At 45.7% G+C, this 22,778-nt stretch overlaps 1 protein-coding gene across 1 annotated transcript; it reads right to left on the bottom strand.

The window, feature by feature from the left end:
• Positions 1-3,743: 3,743 nt before the first annotated feature.
• Positions 3,744-22,111, bottom strand: glg1a (golgi glycoprotein 1a). The gene is made up of 26 exons (XM_068739009.1): positions 21,779-22,111; positions 17,862-17,891; positions 17,658-17,744; positions 16,208-16,423; positions 15,783-15,986; positions 15,364-15,435; positions 15,002-15,188; positions 14,673-14,887; positions 14,440-14,561; positions 14,212-14,313; positions 13,951-14,104; positions 13,178-13,213; positions 12,292-12,516; positions 11,878-11,940; positions 11,536-11,649; positions 10,172-10,260; positions 9,812-9,929; positions 9,016-9,108; positions 8,760-8,897; positions 8,443-8,566; positions 8,197-8,339; positions 7,634-7,735; positions 7,292-7,399; positions 7,045-7,165; positions 6,787-6,893; positions 3,744-6,678 (listed from the first exon to the last, which is right to left on the bottom strand). The coding sequence occupies exons 1-26, from the start codon at positions 22,109-22,111 to the stop codon at positions 6,511-6,513; spliced, it is 3,471 nt and encodes a 1,156-aa protein (XP_068595110.1). The 3' UTR covers positions 3,744-6,510.
• Between the last annotated feature and the right edge of the window lie 667 nt (positions 22,112-22,778).

The following is a 22,778-nucleotide window of genomic DNA, read 5'->3' as shown; positions in this document are numbered from 1 at the left end:
AGCTGTGAAAACAGCCAGAAGGAGCCCATCATACACTTTCAGGCTCCTTTCTTCACAGCAGACCCGGTTTAGAAGCTGTAACACTCCACGTGTCTTCTGATCCATGACGGCGGAGGGCGGCGAGGATGGGAGCGCTGACATTTCTACGATTTCATGGATGAATAGACAAAAGCTTGAACTTGACTCACAAGTAATGAGTATGGAGGTCGATTTTGGGGTCGAGTAACAGGCTGTGAAGAGTCCTAATAATGCCCTGAACCTTTTATTCTGACTCGTGCATGGAAAAGCAGTTCATGCTGTGTTTTGTGACATTATGAATGGGAGGGAATGAGGTAGATCAGGTACAGGAAATGAAACTAAAAAATAAAACTGACATTTAGGGATAAACTGTGAACAAAAATAAACAAAAGCAGATTCATGATGATGATGATGATGGTGGTTCTGATTCATTAACCTAAAGGGTGGCCACTGGCCAGGGTTCCCTAGCCCAATGCAGCCGGGGAAGTCAGACCATAACGACTAACACAACATGTGGCCTTTGAAGGCACCCGAGTTAAAAAGGTGAGGCGGCAAACCGGTCACGAAACGGGAGGAAGCACAAAAACCAAGTTCACGGGTTCCAGTCAACAAGTCACGGAGGTTGGAAACAAATATGACAGAGAGGAAATTCACTTTCAAATAAGGCAGGAAAATACAAAATAAATCCGAAATCGTAGAGAAATACAGTTTCACAGAAATTACACACACACACCGGGCTGAATGGCCACTGCACACAAAAACGAAACCCCCTCATGCTTGGAAAGTGATGGATGTAATAATAAGCACTCAGAACGTCTCCCCTTGAGAGCCGAGCCACTCTCTGTGTTGAAGGACTGGTGTTTAAAGGGACACCTCCACCTGTGTTAAAGGTCTGGTGTTTAAAGGGACACCTCCACCTGTACTGAAGGTCTCCACCTGTTCCTGCTCTGATTTCACTTCTTCTGTCTTCACACGCAAGTATAAAAGCTGAAAGCCACGTGCGCCTGCAACACACCATCAGTCACTACGTCCAAAAAACACTCATCTGTGTGTGTGTGTGTGTGTGTGTGTGTGTGTGTTTGCGCGCGTGCCTGTGGGTGATACTCACGGATGTCTCGGTCACAGTCGCTCCTGAAATGGGTCATAACGATAAGAGGAGAAGGAGAGATGTAAGCTTGACTCTTAGTGTGAGTCTGAATGATGCCTCGCTGAGAGAGAGAGAGAGAGAGGTGACTGCTGAGTGTGGCAGTGGGTCCTACCATCTCCTCTGAGAGGGGTGGAGGAGAGATGACCAGGTAGCAGGAGGATGTGACCGACAGAGAAGATGTAAATACAGAATAATAAAAGTCACAGTCGACAACAATTTAGAACCTTTTGATGATGATCCAGATCACAATGTGGATGGTTTGATCTAATTAGGAGGGGAATGAGCTGCTTGGCAGAGGTCCGTGCTCTCTGAGTGCTTTTCTAGTTTTTTGTTGTTGTTGTTGTTGTTGTGCAGCTTAGCTATTGAATGACCAATATTTATTGTTTGTATATGAAGTTCAGCCAGATGCCTGGTGTCAACGTGAAATTTGCAACTTCAGATAATTTATTTTCTTCCATTTAATAAATACATATTGAAAAAATGGAAATCATGGATTTCTTTTTATTATTTGCAGCACATTTTTGTGTGACAAACAACTAAATCCATGTTTGTGTGTTGGTAAACTGTATCATTTATGTCTGTAGATCCTGGCTCCATTTTACGAGGATTGCTGCAACAGGAGTTCTTTTTCTTTTCTCCGGGGATAACCGAGTATTTCTGTTAGTCTGACACAGCCGTTAAAGACGACAGCAATTTATCTACAATTTGTGAGCAGCAGCCATTTGTGAAATGTCACTGAGACTCTTTTCAATCTGCATGTGAGCCGCAGTTTTTCCACATAATTTGTCTTTGCTGCATCCAAATGAGACACCACACTGACTTTAACACGTAAAATATGGGGAAAAGTGAAACTGATATTTGGCTTATAGCATAGCAAAAAAGGTTTGTCCTGCTCGACAATTGTAAGTCACTCCTTTGAGTTGAGGTGAATATAAATCAATACAATCATGACAGATTAAATAATCACTGTGATCATCTCTGATTGGTTGTATTTGCCCATGTTTGAGACTCTTGTTCCAAAACCCCGACTATTTTCTTATCTTGAGGATTTATTTTTATTCTAGGGAATAAATGTCTAAAATCATAATCGCAAAAATATAATAAAAAAAACCTCCGTGCATGAACTGACCCTTTAAATGCACAAATACTTTAACGTATGTGCTGGCTGTAAAGTTGTGCTCCAGCTCCGTTGGAGACTCGGGAGGATTTTCTGAACATCGATGGAGAAAATAAATGACATGTTTACGTCTAGGATTCAGAAAGCTTCGGTAGGTTGATAAAAGTTTAATGAGTGTTAATAAATTGACCCCGGTTTGAGGGACGGGAGGCCCGACTAATCGGCCACCATCTAACTCTGTTTTAATTACAAAATCCATTAAATCATTTCATTTTAATTAAAGCTGTCCCATCCAATTAAGATATGATGATGAGGAGAGCCAAGGCATCTCCTGGGCTTCTGTATTTAGCTTACAGTTAACCTCAGATGGCTGAAAGCCTTCCAGCCTGCATTTCAATGAGGTTTAATCCATCAGAACACGGGGTCAGTACAAAACACACACACACACAGATCTACACCAGCCAGCAGTTTGCAAATGTTGGTTCCTCATTCATCATCGTTCTCATCTACAAAAACACTTTTTCTCACTGCTCACTCATTTATCAGAAGATGAATGAAACATAACTGTTTCATAAAAGCTTTGTGACATCAACATATGCATTCATTTTACAAAATGTAGCTGAGGAGCCTTTGAAGAAACATCTGTGACAGATCTGGACTTCTAATATAAACCTCAGGCTCATGTTTGAAATAACCAGAGCGCCACCTGGTGGCCGTCGGGCCCAACGCAAGCATCAAGTCTACCGCGTTGAACTGAAAGCTTTTCATTTTGTCTTTAAAAGGCGTCTTTAAACGTCCTACGTTTTAAACTGCTATGAGGATGATGTAATACACATGTGTCAAACTCAAGGCCCGGGGGGCAAATGTGGCCCTTCAAGTCATTTTTTGTGGCCTGTGAGAGCTGTGTGCAGACATTTGTTTTTGTAAAATGCTGCATCTGTCAAACATGTTCTGAACAGCCCACATTTGTTGGTTGTACTGCAGTTCTGCCCCTCTCAACTGTGACAAAAGAGTTTTGAACAAAGTTAACACATAACTTGTGTTGGATGATATTTTTCTTTATTAACAAGCTGCAGTCAGGAAATTAATAATCTGCTGGTGGTGACTATTGAAAGATATTTGAACTTTTTTTTTTTCCAGCATGTGCTGAAATGTTGATCCCGGCGACATATGGCGTTCAGGATCAGCACTGGACAGCTCCATAGGTAACCGGCAACGTATGGCGCTGTCCAGTGCTGAGGTTCACATTCAGGATCAGCACTGGACAGCTACCTATGTTGCCGGAGCTGTCCAGTGCTGATCCTGAAAGTGACGTCTTTTCCGCGACATTGACTCGGGGAACGTTCTTTATCTTGCCCACTTTGGTTGTTTTTTCTGGTTCCGCATGTCCATGACAAGACAAAATTGTAAAAATTTAACAATGTGTTTAGTGTTTTAGAATAATCAGACCGGACAAAAGAATAGAAACCTTGCAGACTTTATTAACAAACTGTCCAACTTTCATCTGTACATAGCAACAAATAGAAAGAAACCCAAAGAAAGGGCACAGGAACAATTAAATCAGTTGATCTGAATTTTGGTAAGGAAAATGAAAATCTTGATCAAAAACTTGTTGTAATGATAATTGCTGGAACGAAAAAGGTCACACAGCGTCCACCGACAGCAAGTCTGTGGGCAACACACACTCGCATCCCCACAGGCTCCTCTGCTGGGTACCGCAGTGGGTTCTGAGATGTTCTGTACAGTGGTATCCCTAGGTGGGACATGAGCAGGTACGCGTTAACGTCAGATGGAGGAGAAAAAAAAAAGGTGACGGCAACGCAACGAATCAGGATGTCTCGTTTACAAGCAGAAGGGCAGCACTCGCCAACTAATGAACTAAAAAAAAAAAAACCTGTTAACTGCACAGACCGTAGTTTACAGCATGTTCCACTCTGTATAGTACATGTGTACACAAAAGAAGTATTTTTGTGTGTTTTGAAATCAAGACTACCCCCCCCCCCCAGTTTTCACACAGACAAAAAAGCTCAACAGTAACCCTTCAAACGGTGTAGAATGAGGCTTTCACATGTAGTTCACCTTTGAATTAAACCATAAACCGAACCCCTGCATTTCCTGTATCGAGGTCATGTGGCTTTTTATTAGCTGACCCCCCCCACCCTGACAGACGGGCAAGTCCTCAGTCGGGGAAGCGTTTCACTCGATACTCACTCGCGTGTTGGACCCCTTCTTCCAACCACACATCCATCTGTAGATTTTGACAATACAGGAGAAAACTAACCCAGTTCGATACACATCTCTGCTTCAGTGACACACACACACACACACACAATCTGGAAAGCTACCTCCGTCTTAGCAACGTGTTCACAAACTACAACAAGCACGAGAGCTGACAGATGAAAATGAGCAGCAAAATTACACTCGACATAACGACTTTGACTGCATCGAGCATTGCATCGTTTTGATATGGACAAATGATTGAAGGACGGCCGAGCGAGGCAAGGAAGGAGGAAGCGAGCAGCACTGTGCAACTGGTGCAGCTGGTAAATCAGTGCCCACTCTATGCCCATTGATTACTCAGAGCTGGAGGACTGAAGTCGCACGGGTTGGAAAGCAACTCACTGATTGGACAGATCAGAGGTGTCATTTTACATTTTCAATATAATCTGACTCTGTCCCACCAGAGAAGCATTCCCTAATTCATTCAGTGGCTGATTACAAGAGGAGGCCATACCTTTTCTGCATTGGCTTCCTCCCCCATATCCTCCCCCACCCTTCCTCCTTCATATACCTCCTTCCCCCAGTAGGAAGGAGGAACGCTTTCTAGAAAAGGCAACAAGAGAACATTCACATCAGAAAAGACGAGACAAAAAAAAAAAACCTTTGACCTTTAGTAAACAAATAAATAAGGCTATGACAAAACAATATATATATATTTATAGATATATATAAAAAAAAAAAAGAAAAATGTGCAACGATTCCAGTATCATCTTTACACACAAATGTTCACATCTCCGTAGTAATCTAGACAATTTCCATTTCTTTATTCTAGGTTTTCCTGCATTCATTTTTTCCCCCCCCGTACCAACAGTCATGACACCGGCAGCTGCTCCTCCAGTTCACGACTGGGAGGAGGCGAAGCTCAAACGCCAAACAGATCATATTTGCCAGTCTGTCTCCTCCACCGACCCGGGTGAGGCTGGGATCGCTCCCGACTCCGGTGGCGGGAGCGAGCGGCAGCGTCTTCATGTCGTACAAACAACTTGCTGCTAGAACCCTGAAACTGGGAGAAGCATGGGGGCGTGGTGCGGTTGTGATGGGCTAGTGGGGGGGTTTGCGTTGAAGGACAGCTGTTGTTGCCAGGTCTGTCGTCCAAAAACTAAAACAACAACAAAAAAAACCCAACCCGAAGGACTCGCTGTGAGCGAGACGGCCGAGTGCGTCGACCCTCGTCGGTCGGCACCACCCACCCTGGCAGCCCCACGGCGGTAAATTCTAAAATGAAACTGTCAGATCACACACATTCAGAGCCAACCCCCCCCCAAAAAAAACCCTCTTTAGCAGGACAAATTAGAACATTATGGCTGTACAAAGACGTCAAGCACACAAACTTGATGTCAAACAGACTCCTTCGTGTGCACAATGTAGTCAATAAAACAATGGAGTCATTAATCCGCTCTTTACATGAGCAACCCCCCCCCCCCTTTCTACACATTTACATTTAAAATAACTCCTTTGACCTTTCTGACCTCTGATTCCTGACAAACCCCCACCTTCCCAACTCCCTTACTCAGCCCCCCCAATCCCATAGCAAACGGAAGGAAAAAAGCGTGTGGGGGGGGGAGGGGTAATACTTCCACATAAAGTGAGCGAGGAGTAGAACTGCAGGAGGGTTCGATGCTCTGGTTCAAAGCCGAGGAAGAAAAGGCAAATAGAAATGCTGAGGTGGGTGTGGCCTCTTGGAGAAGAGGCGGGGCTTCACGTAGGAGAAACGGAGATGAGTCACTTTATCAAGTCCACTTTTGTCGGTAGGATTGTGGGTCATGTCACAACAGCAAACGATAAGGGAGGGGTGTTTGGGGTGGCGAGGAGAACCAGAGCGCCGACGTGGGACAGGCGGGGGGAGTTTCCGTGGGCGTATAGAGTGGTGGAGGGTTTGCTTTTTTTTTTCTTCCAGCCGTGGCCATTTCTCCTGCGGGTTTTGACCTGACCTCTGAGCGACTGAGGTCTACCTGTCCTTCAGCGCCTGAGTGACGCGTTTGGTGAATCTGCCGCAGAACAGCCCCATTAGGAAGAGCAGCGCCACGCCCACGCCAATCACAGTCAGGATGTAGCTCTTGGATGGCGACGCCAACACCTGCGTCGCGAGGTCCGAAATGCTCTCAGCGGGCGCCACCTGTCAGGAAGCAGACACACGGCACGAGCACTTTAATTCCAACATAAACAAAGCTTGGATATATTGTATAATCCTTGTAAAAAAAAGCGGTCCGTGTGGACCCGGCACCTTGGCGGCGTAGCTCCACATCTCAATGCGATCCTGAAGTCTCTTCTTGCACTCCGGCTGCAGACGAACGCGTTTGTCCTGCAGCGCCTCCATCAGGCACGACATCTCTGAGGAACAAATCACAGTTACAAGGTTTAACAGAGATGCAAAGCAACCAAATCTAACATTTAATCATCTGAATAATGTTTTTTTTTATTTCTCCACATCGTGTTAAAAATCTAGAATTTCACTGAGAGGTGCGTTTGATTTTGGACTCACGGCGGCCTTTGCCGGGAGGGATTGCTGCACACTGGTGTTTAATGTCTAGAGCGCAGGCTGTGTGGAGGACGGGGTCAACAAAGATGTCAGCCTTACTTTCCTTCAACATGTTCAACACTTCCTGCGAGGGCGGGGGGAGGATGGAAAGAGGACATCCAGGAAAAGCAAAGGGAAAAAAGAAAAGAGGAAAATAAGGAGCCATAAAAAGTTTGAGCAGGAAGGGATTAAATTTCCCCTGTTTCCTTACCTTCTTACATCCATCCTGTTTAATCTTCAGCAGGTTGACCTTCAGACACTCCTCCACCTGTCCCGTCTGTTCCTGAGCCGCTGCTTCCTCTGGACAAAGCCTGGAAATCTGAGAATGCACAAAAGCCACGAGTCAAAGATCTTCTGCCATCTGACGGAAAACCACACTAGATCGTGGAGTTGATCAAAGACACACAAAGTGACCTTTGGCGCTGAAGGACCAAATCAAGCATCTAAAACATCAAAATATGTTTTTCTTTAAATGGCTGATGCACATAATTGACGGAAAATGCCTCGATGCCGGGTGGAATGCGTGTTTCTAAGGAAGCGGAAATGATGAAACCTCTTGCATGCAGTGGATCTGCAGCTGAGGGTCCAGCCTGTAGTCCAGAGCCGACTCCTGCAGGATGACCCGGATCTGATCCTCACAGTCCGGAGACAAACGCTGCAACAAACAAACACAAGACTATGAATACAACAAGGATTCAAGGTTCATGATGAGGCCAACACATCTCTTAATGACACAAAGATGAAGTCATCTTCAGCTGTTCTGGACTTTGTGCCAGCCAGCGACTCCCGGCTATGCGATTACTTCATTATTTTGTTGGTCGCCCATTGAAAAGCAGACAGGAAACAATGGGAGAGAGGTGTTGGGTGAGTTGTGCCATCACCCTTTTTATATATACATGTTTCTAAACTGTGACGAAGAGGAAAACCCCAACTCCCACAAGTCTCTGCTGTAGATGATCCATCAACACTTTACGGAAGCTGCCAACTAAATGATTTAACTTCATTAAAACTGTTCCAGTGTTACTCTGGAAGGACAAGAATCAAAATACGAGCTAGATTCAAGGTGGAAGTTGTCCTGGAGGTTTACGGTAAAGGTGATCAATATGTCCTCCTTACCTGGTCGGCATATTTGAGTTTGAGGCAGGAGATAACCTGACCCTCCAGCTCGCTGTCGGCCGTCGCCTTGTTCAGGATGGGCTGGCAGAACTTGGGGATGTCGGCTTTACAGGCCTTCCTCAGAACCGGGTTCAGCCTGTAGTCTGCAGACAGACACGCATTCAGATTCAGCACTTGGAGAATGTCCATGTTGTAAGTGTGTGCATGCGTGCGTGCGTGTGTGTGCGTGTGTGTGTGTGTTTGTACCCGTGTTCTGGGTGATCTGCCTCTTGGTGATCATCTGCTTGCATTTAGGGTCCATCAGCTCACTGTTTTTGTTCTGTTTCAGACACTGAAGGACGTTCTTCCCATCAGACTCGGTGCAGAACCGCTGGAACACACATCGACATGAAACTGCTGTAAAAATCAGGAGCAAACAAGATCCAAAATGCACTGCGCTTCAGGGAGATCATTTTATTCTTACTCTCCAGCCATGATAATTTTCCTTCCTATGATGGATTATCTCAATGTCTCAACCTTGCTGCATTCCTCGCCACACTAGGTATCCTTTCACACTGCCCTACCCTGATCATGTGCTTGCAAACTCTCATCAGCTGGTAGTCCAGTTCAGGATCGACCATTTCCACCTCCTGCAGCTTGAAGATGCGCTGGTGGCAGCGCTGAGTCAGCTGACGTTTGTTCTCCTTCAGACACTCGATGACCTGCAGGGAGACACCGTGCACTTTCTTCATCTTCATCGTTTCTATTATTTTGCTGAATAATGATGCAAAACCTTTTTCCAAAGCAGTGTAAAGACACAATCAAAGCGCGTCGGCTGACCTGAGCGTTGCCGAAAGCCACATTCTGACACAGTTTGATGACGTCCTGCTTACAGGAGTCGTACAACTCGGGCTCCAGGCGGATGTCTTCTGACTGCAGAGATTTACACACACAAGAAAAAAAATACAGAACATTTTACAAAGCAAGAAAGGAAACTGAGCAGCTTTGGGAAACTTGCAAACAAAAGAAGTTGCAGAATAGAGAAACGGATTTTTGTGTCGACTTGTTTTGTTTCAGAAGATCGAGTCTGAATAACTTTGACCTTTGTCACTTTGAACAATCTTAGGACACCTTTTGTGACAACTTGCTTTATCTTTCCCAGTAAAATGTCTAACAGGAGACAGTCCATAATATAAAACAAACTTTCTTAACCCTTCTTAAATGATTTGATCCTTCATCTTATTCTTGTGTCAGGCCCTTTTTGTTTTTCCAGGGTTATTCCTTTTCTGTGCCGAACACGATAGACATCAATTTGGACAAAAGTCACACATTATACTCCGACCGGACTCAAACTCCCTCCACAACACATCACAGCTGTGTTTTCTGCCTCTAACTTCTGCTTTCTTTCAGCATGATCAGTTCCTGTTTGTGCAATAAGGCACTTCACAGTCAAGCATCTGACCCATAAAAAACAAAAGCCGCTCTAAAGCAGCATTTATATTTGAGGTTGAATAAAATGGTGAAAACAAACAGCAACACTTAAGAGTCGCGTGTCAGACTGCTGTGGGTCGACAGGCTGCCTCCGGCTCCTTGAACATGAAGCTGACAGCGGCTGTCGTTTCGTTATTGGACATACCATCTCCACCTCCTCCACCCGGAGCTGTTTACGGCATTTGACTGACACTCGCTGCTCCTTGGCGTCCTGCAGGGTGTCGTTCCTCACCGTGGTGCTGAGGCAGATCACGACATCCACCCTGAACAACAGACAGATAAGAGCTCACACCTCCAGTCAACGAGCATCGTTTTGGACACTGTCCCTGAAGATGGGAAGGTCTGCTTGTTGAGTTTGAAGAAACCATGCCGAGACATGAATTAAACCTGTAGTTCAAAAGCTAAGAGGGATCAAAGGATCGCTTACAAATTTTAACAAATAAAACTAAGGCGGTTACTGCATCGTTTCTGAACCAGCAGCTTGAGTGAGTGTGTCAGTTCTTACTTCTTCTTGATATTGGGACACAGTTTGAGGACATCCTCCTTGCAAGCAGTCTTGAACTTGTAAGAGAAACGGAAGTCTTTGATCTGAATCTGTTGTCAGAGGGACAAGAGCAACTTATTAGTGAAATCAGAGAACAGATAACATCAACGGTACATTTTTAATGCTAAACGCAAATGTCTGATACGTGAAGTAAAAAAAAATGCATGACATATTTTTAAGTCCGATATCTGTCAAAAGGAAGTGCACAGACATCGTCGCATCTCAATCCTAACTCAGCTCCGACCACATGGTCACAAGTAGGCCAATTACACGAGGGATATACTTTACTGTGCGTAAGCGGTCCCAACCTTATTCACATAGTACACACAGAGACACACACTCACACACTACGGACCACTTGGAGTAATCAATTCACCTAAATTGCATGTTTCTGGAGGCGGGAGGAAACCGGAGAACCCCGACAGAACCCACGCAGATACGGGGAGAACATACAAATGCCGCACAAATAGGATTCAAACCCAGTGCCTTCTTGCTGTGAAGCAGAGGCGCTTCGTTAGCTGTGTCGCCCCAGAACTTGTAATAACTATTATTACACCAATGTCACACTTGTTGACGTTGTGGCCTCGATAACTGCTTCTGTCCTTCATGTTCAGGTTTTTTTTTCCTTTCTATAAATTCCAAGTTCTTGTCTTTTAATCTGGAGTTCTTTCTCTGTGTTGAAGCAGTTTGGAAGGCTTTCGCTGCCTCGTCGACGCAGAGCGGACTTGGTGCCGGAGCCAGCTGTAGATAAACCCGTGTTTAATCAGAATACTTTATTAATCCCAGAGGGAAATCCATCAGCAACAGTGCTCAACTCAACAAGACACAGCAATACAAACTCGACAGTATGCACACAGTGCGTTAGTATAAATAGTTAATTATAATATTAATAGAATAATAGTAATAATAGAGGGTTACGATGATGCATTGAAGTCTGACTCCTGGTTGGTCTGTTAAAAGACGGTCTCTTTTCTTGGAGGTCGCCGGCTCCTCTTTTATCCTCCAGTTGGACTTTTCACTATTGCATCGAAGCTCTCCAAAGACGTTCATTAGTTTACAAGCTTATTTTGTGTAACGTATCAAGTGGCCAAGAAGATTCACAGGCGACCGTTATGTCGGAGAAAATACGATCGTTTTTCAAGAGAAAACACCGGTCCGACTCCAATAATCAATACAATGGAAATTATTCTTGTTCCGGACATGCATCTCCCTCTGCTATGCGCAGTTGCCAGGCATATTTCATGATAGGCATCGGGCCAGATGGAGGTCGCGAGTACAGGTACCCGTAACTCGGATAGTACGCGTATTTGTATCCTTCTGCTCACCAGCTGGAAGTGCGTCACTCCCACCGCACACTTCTCATTCATCTCCTTCTGGTGTTTGTTCTGAACCAAACACTCCATCAGATCCCCCGTGTCGACCTGGTTATCAGCTACCTCCTAATAGACAGACAGACAGACCTCCGATATTTAAAGTTCAACACTGAAAATGCATCTTCAACAGTTAAATATAATCAATCTCCAAAGAAAAGACGAGACGGACAGTATTTGGTTAGTTCAGTGAATTCTACAGCTGATGACAAATGCATATAAAAAAAAGGGCAAAATTCCTTCCCCTAAATCAGTGAAATTGGGCTTGTAAAGAAAGGAGCGCCGGTTCAGCCTTACGTGGCAGTGGGTCTGGATGACGGGTTCACAGGCTCTCATCAGCAGTGCCTCGATCTGAATATCCTGAAAACATCCAAAGAAGAGTGAATGTTTAACCAAAAAACTACCACGCGAGCAACTACGTGGTCCCACGATAAATACCGTACAGAAAGTCGCTGCAAGCTATTCCGGGAACCCTCATTGGAAATAAACTGATTACGCAACAATGCTATGCTAACGAGTTTCACTTGCGATTGTTGTGCAAAATAGATTTCCCAAAGAAGCGCGACTTGTAGTCCATTGCGACTTGAGCTTTCGTCTTCTTCGTGACGCATTTGGAAACACTGAACAGCAGGAATGCAGGATCTCCGGCCCGTTAGAGCGGAGCGTTGAATTATCGGTGGCAGCAGCTGTGATGGATACGGGCGTGCTTACCTCAGACTCCAGCTCGGTTAGGTTTCCCACCACGTCTCTGCAGTCAGACACCAGATCCTCCAGGTGATCCTGCAGACACTCCAGCTCCTGGCCGGCCTCGGTCTTCTCGCTGCACCACTTGCCCAGGTCAGTCATACATCGCCTCTGGAGCTCAGGATCCAGCTTCACATCCAGAGCCCTCTGATGGAGAATCCTCTGCACCTCCACTTTACAGTCCCTCGAAAGCTGCAGGAAGAAGACCCGTGCCAGGTTAGTAGACGCAGAAGAAACGCTTCCCTTTCCTCCCACTTGATCCTCCACTCTATGGTTTGAATACTCTCGAGCTTCCGAATAAAGCCGGCAGATTTAAAATTAAGTTTATTTAGAGCGTTAGAAAGTGATTCAGGATAAAAAGCCAAGCAATGAGTAAAAGGGAAAAACGATTATGGCTCCCTTTGAGCTTCAGATTCCCAGAGGAGACCCGTGTAAAATTAATCCCAACCAAAACTCTGTAGCAGAGAGCCCATTTGGATGAGTGAGGAACCTGAATGTCACTTACAGGCATGATTTTAGCCTCGGCTGTCTGAAACAGGGACACATTCAGGAGCAGGAATCAGAAATTATCAGCAAACAATGTCAACATTTTAAAGACAGAGTCGAAAGGAGTTCTGTGAAAACGTTCCAGTTAAATCCTGTACGTTACCAATAGAAACTCGATGTAATGGATACTTGCAGAGTTAGCTTTTAAATGTATTTGGATGGCGTATTACCTTAAGCACAGCTGACATACCCACTGAGCCAAATTATTGATTCAGTAGATTCCATCAATGCAACAGTGATTTGTGCGACACAGAATTTGAATGGATTCTCCACATCAGTTCAAGCAACAGGACATACTCACAGTTACACCGTGGCGCTCTGCTTCCGGCGCCCCACTGGGGAGCTACGAGGACATTCTCGAGGTTAATGAGGAATGTTCAAATTCCCTGCTGGTGCCTGACAATCTACTAAAATACATTTTTTATCCCCAGTGAATCCAGATGAAAGCAGAAACAGGCTTGGTATTTTACGCAACGCTTTGAAGCAAGAAGGTTCAGGCGAACGGCCCGAATCTCAATGTCAACTCGATATTTAAGTCACGAGACACTGAAGGAGTAGAAACCAAAACCTGAGGTTCTAAACTACACAGAAGAAATAATTAAAATGTAACACCTGATTTTCTTCTTCAGGGTTTAATCAGGATGACAGCAGACTCATCCAAACTATTTCACTGCGCCTGACCTTTCGGATTTGCAGACAGACACAAAACGTTAAATGCCACCAGATCTTGAGCGATCCTGCAAACGCATTCGGGATATTTCCATAATCAATGACGTCAGGCTGATGCGCGTTACGTGCAAAATGTGCACAGCGCATCTCTGCTTTTACAGCTATGCCGTTGATCCCCGCCCTTCTCTGAAGACGAGACTAGTGAGACGTTTTGTCCTCGCCGACGTGTCTAAGCAATGAAAGTGGAATTTGAAGCAGCGTAGATCGAGCGACACGCTCCTTGGTGGTAGGCGGGATATTACATGTGGATGCTATTGGACTGAACCGACGCTATAAAGCTCACGGTTTATTAAGCTTCATGAAATATCTTCCAGCGACTGTGGCGTAGAGAGATAAGGTGCGCAGACTGACCCTCCGCCCCTGCTCGACAGAGCGGTAGGCGTGGCGGTACAGACAGGAGAAAACGGCCCCGGGCGGCATCATTTCGCTGGTCTCGTTCCAGCCGTGGGTGTGGCACAGCCGGGCGGCGTCGCCCTGGCATTTCTTGTACAAGATGGGATCCAATCTGAGCGACACAAGGAGCGACACACTGCTTTGGTCCTCTGGTGGCGGTAGGTTGGCCCATCAATACAAATCACTTAAAGCAAGTTTAAATCCTTTAGGAGGACTTACTTCCAGTCTCTGGCAATAAAGTACTGCAGCTCCAGGAGTCTGTGTTCACACTCATCGACCATCTTCTCAGTGTACAGGTGTTCCATGAGGCAAGACAAGATCCTGCGTCATCGCCGAAAACAAACGTCAGGTATTTAAAGGTCAGTCGTTAACTAGACATTTACCGTTTCTCATCTTTCATTTGCACGTAATCCATTAAAAGCTTCTTTAAATCAGGATAGCACTCACATGGGGTCGCCACTACGGATGTGCTTGCAGGCCGTCTGGATGACAGATTCACAAGCCTCATTGAGTGCCCGGTCAATCCGGTAATCGGCGCCGGGGTCGGCTTCCTGCATCAGAATCTGGAGCTGAGGACGGAAGGCACAACATTTATAATAACAATAAAAAGGAAGGAAGGAAGGAAGCCGAGTTTCATTCCTTCTGGAAACGACTTATGATGGAATCAAAAACAAACTCACCGCCCTCTGACAGTTGGGGTCGATGGCTCCCATGTCTCCTCGGCCCACCCTCATCAGACAGTGCAGCGTCCTCCCTTTGCGGTGCAGACCAGAGCAGTGACCCTCGATCTCGCTCCGGCATTGCAGCACAATCTCCGGACTCAGAGAGAAGTCCTCCATCAGCATCCGCCTGTAGTCCATCATCTCGCCCTGACACTCGCCGCTGACCACGCGTCCTGAAGTTCCAATGCGCACAAACAAGCCGAGTGAAACGCAGACAGAAGCTGGCGGACAATTAAGTGGACAGATAGTGAAGCAAATGGCTGCTTCTGCCTGAGGAGATTGTTCACCTCGATGCACAGCAGACTCCAGACAGAGCAGCAGGTAGGACAGTCGCGCTTCTCGGGCTCGGGGCATGTTGGAATCGGAGCTGCAGCGGTTTTTCCTCAGATCCGACTTGCAGGCTCTGGCCAGTGAGTAGCTGACCTTGTAGTCCTGGGCAATGAGCTTCTGTCTGGTGGTTAAGGCCTCGCGGCACTGTGGAGACAGCAGCCGTCAACGCCATGACAGACACACTGTCTGGAAGTCCATTTTTACACCGGCTTCCACTACAGGATGCCCCCCCCCATCCCCCATGAACATCACAGGCACGTACCGGTAAATATCTTCAATGACAGAAGGAAAAGAATCCTCCTGAGATGTGATCACTCACCCTCTCAGACATCACCTCCTCAAACTTGTGATTGAAGAGACATTTGTAAACTCGGCCCTCCCCAGCCAATATCTGAAAATACAAACACACTTTTTATTTATCCCCCCACCAAGCAAGAATTCAGAGTCATTTCATGCGAAATCATGAAGGGAACTGATCTTGGAAAGCCTTCCTAAGTAAATCTTAGTGCTTCTACTTCATCAATATAAACGGTAAGGAAGCCAAACCAGTGGCTGAAGTTCTGAAGGCGTCACACAGGAGTCATTAACACGTTAATAATTAGGAGTCTCCTTTGGTTTTGAAATACTGAATTTAAAACTAGACAACATAAACATCAACACGAGGTTAACTGATAAAACCGACGCGGCACTTTCAGACATTTCTCGTGGCTTTAGACACAAGTGCAACTAAACCCTCACGTTTCCACAGAGGCGCTCTCTGTCGTCACGACAGGCGAAGTAGAGGTAGCGGTCCAGGTGGAAGTCGTCTGAAGAGAGCTCAGCAACTCTCATGATGGACTTTTTACACTCCTCCTTTATGGGGTGCGCGCCGGGCTGCTTCTCGGCCTCCCGCACCAAAGCCGTCTCCAGGCAGGCGATCACCTCCCCCTGAGAGTGGATGTCCTGCACAGACAGCACAGAGCAGCGGCATTTGTATTTAGCTCAAATGAGCTGAAGGCTCATTAATAGCGGAATAATAAAGACAAAAAGCTCTTTGTGGAAAAGGAATGATTGTGCGGATAATACGACCAATTCCACGCTCTGAAAGAGACGACTCCGCAGAGCGCAAAGATGGCTAACTGGCTTACGAGGACTTTCCACGTCACGTCGTCGTCGTTGCTCACCTTCTCGCCGGTGCTGATGCTGCCGCAGTGCAGGGCGTCGATGTCGTCGTGACACTTCTCCGTGAAGCCGCAGACGAGCTGGTAGTCGCTGAAGATGATGCTGGTCATCTTGGTGATGTACTGTTTGCACTGATAGTCGGAGATGTTGCCACGATGGTCCACCAGGCAAGACAGCAGGTAGCCCTTCCCCAGCTCCTCCGTGGCGCATTCTTTAGTCTGCGTGAAGGACGCAGTCAGCACCGTTCCTCGCTCGACCCTGATTCGCTGTACGCAGATTTTACGCTGCATCGCGGGATTATGGATACATTTCCATTACTTTATTGATTTAAAAAAAAAAGCATTTTCTAGCCTAAGAAAAATAAAACACATACAGTGCCGGTACATACTTTACATACTGAATGAGATCTGCGCTCGGAAAGCACAGAGCCGCACCTACGTGAGATTGTACATGGCATGCTATTCACCTTGCTCATCCAGTTAGCATCAGCATGCGAGTCGTTCGCGTTGCGTCTACTTTGTGCTTGTGGGGGTTTTGTTTTTAGAACGCTTTGTAACACACACTACGATTACTGTATTAGAATACAAAAGAGGTTGTAGGCGTGTGGGAAAGGGCGGGTTCATCAAAGTAAAAATACACTTCATAAAATGCATTTGGCGACGCCACGCCGCATATTTTCACCTGCTCAATTCAAGCGCTTGGAATTCCCAGGCTGTTGAATCAAACCCGCCTTGACAATTTACTGGCTGTTGATGACACTGAAATGATCGTCTGTCTAAACTGACCTGACAGGATGGTATTTACAGGATTGGACGTCCAAGGACAATTTAAACAACACTTAAAACATAATCTCCGCTCGGATGTGAAGACAAATATGAATCAACCAAAGCAGCGAGTTAGCAGCAACAGATTAGCTCAGAGTGTCGTGTTGCTCCCGTGCGACTCCGACCACCAGCAGAGAGCCGAACGCTCATCTGGAACAAGTTGGTGCCTCTCGTGATGTTTCCTGTAAGTTACAAGCGATAATACTTGAACACAATGCCTCCCCTCCATGACTGTTAACGGACCTTCCTTTGGCTATATCAAACAAATTGCCCATTTTTAAAACAATCATAGCAAATCCAGCAGAACCGCTGCCTTAACGTTCTTTAAGATTTCACACATTTTACAGGACTGGCGTGACGCCCGTGTTTATTAGCCTGCAACAGTCATAGCTTCAGGGAAGACGACAATGAGAGAGGAAGAGCTGGCACCGCCCACTGTGACCACCGTAGCATCAGCGTTACGTCATTATGTTTGGCTGCAATTTCTTCCAGTGAGGTGATGTACGGCAGTCTGCAATAAATTCATCACCCTCTGTATGTGATCGCTTGAAGTGCTCCGCCCCTCCCATGGGCCGAAAGAGATTCAAATATAATGGAGGGCTCTCGATGTTTGGCTATTCTGACTGACCTCAGCGATGGTGCTTTTGCAGACTTCCAAGGCTATGGATTCAAACTTTGGGTCCTTCGTCAGGTTCAGCTTGTAGTTCCACAGCAGCTAGAAGATGGAGAAAACATCCAGATAAACAAACTTAACACAAAGAAAAACAAACCACAAGCCGGCAAACGTTGCAAAACCCGGATAGAAACGGTACAGGGGCGTGAGGATACTCACATGGTTACACTCAGTGGCAATTTCCGTTTCCTGAAAGTGAAGGAGAGGAGAGGTTTGAGTGCAAACAGGAAATAAAGTTTCCCGGTTTCAGAGCATTTCTGCTGGTTATTTGTGCATCTAGTAAGTTAATCGATTCGTACAGCAACGTGAAACCGAAGCTACAATACGCCACATGAGGTGGATGCACTCATCTAGCCGCTACTGAACGTCGCCGTTGTGCAGACATCACAGTTAAAGCCCAGGAGATGCCGTTTTGGTCCATTAGCTTCCAGCGGGACGCGGCTCTGTGGGTGGAATCCTCCTGATTGGGCAGCCCCACTCCTCTCTCTGGACAGCTTCTGTGGTCACCCAGTTATTTTCCTGACGTGTTGCAACGAGCTAAGGTAACCCGCCCTGACGACCAGCCGCCGGGCCTCCACTTTAACCAGAGGAAAGCACAGACCAGTCGCTGTGGAGTGATTGTGTGTTTGTGGAAGCCCTACAGCTAGCTGACAACCGCACGGCAGGCGCACGGCAGGCGCACGGCAAGCCAGGAACAGGCTGTCAGTGTGTGTGCATTCTGTTTACGGTCTAGCATCGCAAACCTTTTCACACCAACAGCGTTAATAAAATAAAAACAAGCATTGTGGAACGGCGCCAAAACAAGCTCCTTTTTGCATGACAAGTTCAGATCCGTTCCACCAGAGAAGAAACGGGAATCCAGGTGGTCACTACTAAAATCTAACGTATTAAATATGATTATTACGAGACCATAATAAACTATTTTGTTGTGTGTTTAAACATGCCCAAATGACGCAGTATCTATCACACATATATTTTTATGTAAAAATATAAGCTCCTCTCTCAATGCTTCTTCTCCGAACTGTAATTACGGTGTTTCCTAATTGCACCTGAAAGCAGCATCATTGTCAAAATCAGCAGCGTGTCAGAACATACTGGACGGTCTGATGCCGGCCCAAACCGAAAGGACACGCCCTTCATTCTGGACAATTCTGGGTGTCCCCATCAGACAAAAAAAAAAAATCACACAGCTGCATCAACTCAGTCCATCTGAAATGGACCGAACGGCCAAAAATCCTGTTGCACTGCTGCAAAGCGCGATACGACTTGTGCAGGCCGCTATCCAGTCTCGGACAATAGCAGGGAATAAGAAAACCACATTTGGACACACCCTTTCACATACTTGTGGCGAATGGAAACAATCAGTGCTTCACGGAAGGTGAAAAAAAAATGAGAATGACTTCAACTTCAATCGAGTCCTCGTTTCATCTTAATAAAACCAGCAGGATGCTAAAGCTTAAAGCGGGAAACAAAAGACAGAAGATGACCCACGAACCGACAGGAAGAACAACGAATCCAGGGGGAGACGGGCCTTTTCCAACAGCTTAGAAAGAAAAGGAAACACTGAGCCCTGAACCTCGGTGTTTGGGTTCATTCCACTCCAATGAGCCTTTCTTCCTAAAGCGGACGTCAGCATTCAACTAACTGAAATTAAATAGATTGCAAACTGTAAAAAAAAAACATCAAATTTGGCTCTGCTGATTTCTGCATATGCTTTTCTTAATAGACAAAATATCATGTTTGTAATACACGTTCAAAAGAGTGACCGTGCTTAAACACTGAAGCTTGTTTTGAGTCCTTTGCCTGTGAACCGGACCCGATGACTCACCATCAGCGATGAATGAACCCGTATCCGCATCCATCAAAGAATAAACAGACTACTGTATAATCATTTAGCTATTCAGTAAAATTTGTTTAGATTTGCATATTTCAGGAATTGGCTGAAAGTTTACTTTTGTCTCTTGCCCGAGATACAAGGAAGATCGAGAGTTTGATTAAAGCAGTCAAACTGGTTAGGTTGGAAATTCCGCTGCTTGCGTTGCTTCACGGGATCAGACTGCATGCCACCAAGTTGATTTTTTTTTTGCCTCTAAGCAAGCTAGACCGGAACCAGGTAAAACCGGGTTCAACTTGGAGGACGAGAGAAAGACAAATACGAAGGCTTCAGAAAAGAGCAACAACTCGAATCCCCCGAGGCTCCTTCCTCTGGACTCTGCACCACGTACACAAAACCACAGCCACCAGCAGGACCGACAGTGGGCAGGCTCGAGACACACAAAAAAAAAAAAAAAAAACACTACAAGTCTAAATGCAGCTCCTAATCCCATCCTCAAACCATAACAACAGCAACGCGCCGGCGGAGCAGCTCGGCGCTTCGCGCAGAAGGCGGAGGAGCCGCACATTAGCCTCCCAGCCGCAGCCTCAGCTTCAGACGTGTCATTCCACAACGGTGGAAAGCAAACATCAAGATAGAGCTGAACCATATTAGCATATCACACAGCATTACAACATGTGAGCATGAGCGTTCACCCCGAGAGCGAGCGGAAGCATCGAACCTTTTCTGAGATGAAATGGAATCAAATGTCATGGTCATCATACCTTGAATATCTGCAGCTATATAAAAAAAAGAAAAGCCAAAAGGAGAATCTGACTCGAGTTTGGCGAGCGTCACGCACGTTCGGCATCCGAGGCTTTAATTCGCTGCTGCTGCGGTTAAATACAGATGATACAGCATTTTGAGAGTTTTTCGATTCCACACTGTGATGCACTTTCACAAAAAAACAAACAAGACATGACATCGGGAGGATTTCGGTTTCACAGTTGAAACGTTGGCAGTGGTGTACCCCCATGTGACAGCTGGGGTGCAATCTTGCTTATATCAATTGAGAATGTCCCAAACGAGCTCACAAACTGTCCCGGCACTACCTGCTAACCGGCAGCACACCCTCAGGACGGATGACACGAGAGAGAAACACACGATATACAAATACGTCATCCAAAGGAGAATGAATTGCGCGACTGAGGGACAGGATTCAAATACTGTACAAATATCCCGCTTAAAACATCAAGGGACTTTACAGAACACTCGGGGATGTTTTCAACCACGACTCGTGATCCAGATTAAAAGTTTGGGAGAATCACAATACTAAGAATTGTGAAGTCACAGATTGTTACGTCTGCGCCACAAACGTTTGAAACACACACCAGAACAGAGTGTTTAAGATCATCTTCTAATCCAATTAACGTTGCCTTCACGGGACCAAGACAAACACTCCCTTCCCTGAGCACACAGTGACTACTGATTGTGTTGCTGCCCTCTCTCAGGGGAGGAATGAATCTCCAGACGAAACCGATTTGAGCTGTTTTGGTGGTCACATATTTAAAAAAAAAAAAAAAAGAAAGAAAGAAATATTCTAAATGATTGTGAAACGAATGTCACAAAAAACAAACATTGACGAGCAGAATACTAACATCGTTGAGGCTATCGTTGGCATTAGTAAATAATTAGCCGTCTTAAGGCGATCCAAACTGGTTTGACAGGAACTAGAAAGGCAACCACCCTGCAGATCAATTATGATTCGGGACTGTTTATACCGCAGCTAGCGGACGCGCAAGTGCTAATTATGCTAATCTCCCAGTTTGACGGTGGATTCTACCTTTGAATACAGGCAGCTACTCTCCAACTAATAACATATTTTGGAAACAAATGTTAAAGACGCCAACATTTTCATGAATGTCGTCCCACCGTAGCAGCTACATTGTTCCCGTTCGGGTTATTCACAATAGACGCTAAGACAGCAAAACTGGCTCCCGAAGCCTGCTAACACGCATCTTTTATGGCATCGCAGCTTGCCGAAACACGAAACTACATTAGCATTTCCGCATACATGTTAAAAACGTCTAATACAACGGGCGCCACGCAGAACGCTCTATAAGAGGCGATAAATTCATAGTTTTTTGACCGGCATTCTCTGCGACGTTTTCTCGATACAAGGCTGGCAGCTAGCGGCTACGTTAGCTCGGACGCTCAGCAGGCACACCCTCCTCTTTTTAATGCGACCGTCACGCTAATTCACCTCTTTCTTGTCCTGGAGACATCCCAGCACCTCCAGGTTGTTGTTCCAGTAATGTTTGGGGCAAAGCCGGGTCAAGTCGTCCCTGCACGCCGGCTCTTCAGACAACTTCCAGTCGGTAGCGCGCTTACGAGACAGCGAGGCCGCTGCGCCCTGGTTCTTCTCAGCGGCTGCTAGGTTCACCACAACCTGTCGTAGACCCGCAGCTGGATTCTGTGGGTTATCAGCTTCGGGTGCAATCTTGCCAATATTGTTATTTTCAGCTTGAATTGTACGCAAAGACGACAAGATGCACGTCAAAAGCAGGAGCAGAGGAACACGTATACAGTCCGCCATCTTCACAGAGCCAGTCAGCCTGCTGCTGCTGCGTTCAGGGGCTGTCGGAAAAATGGGTTTAAGGAATAAAGTTTTTTTTTTTTTTTTTTATGGGAGACAGTCATGAACATTTAATGAGCATATTGGTAATGAGTCATCGAATGACGCCTACCATGAACATGTCTTGGAGAGTATTGTGTTTACATTGTTGGTTGTCGTTTATTTCCGACATATCCATGAATAGCACCGAGGTGGAGCTGCAGCCAGCTTCAAGAATCTAACCTCCAGAGCACACAATATGCTGATGAAGCCTGCATTTCACCATCCAGCTCCGTTATCAATCACTCAGAAACATTTCTTGAATTAAATGTTACTGAACCTAACGTTTTCAGTGAGTTTTTTTCAAGTGTTTCCCTCAAGCATGTAAAAGGTTGTGCGAGGAGAGCTGAATGATCTGCAAAACATACAAAATTTACCCATAATGGAGGCTTTTTTTTCAATGTAAAATATGCATTCAATTCACTCATCAAAAATCACACTCAAAGGGGGTACGAACTATCATGAGAACTGCATTCTGGATCTGATCCAGAATGAGGTCAGAAAAAAAAATACATTTCAACATTGAAAACCCCATTTAGGATTAAAAAATCAGCTCCGATTTTACTTTTCATGGTTGGTATATAAAGAT

This window comes from Brachionichthys hirsutus, chromosome 5 (assembly GCF_040956055.1).
Source record: "Brachionichthys hirsutus isolate HB-005 chromosome 5, CSIRO-AGI_Bhir_v1, whole genome shotgun sequence".
NCBI classification, from domain to species: domain Eukaryota; kingdom Metazoa; phylum Chordata; class Actinopteri; order Lophiiformes; family Brachionichthyidae; genus Brachionichthys; species Brachionichthys hirsutus.
This window is presented reverse-complemented; position numbering and strand designations above follow the sequence as displayed.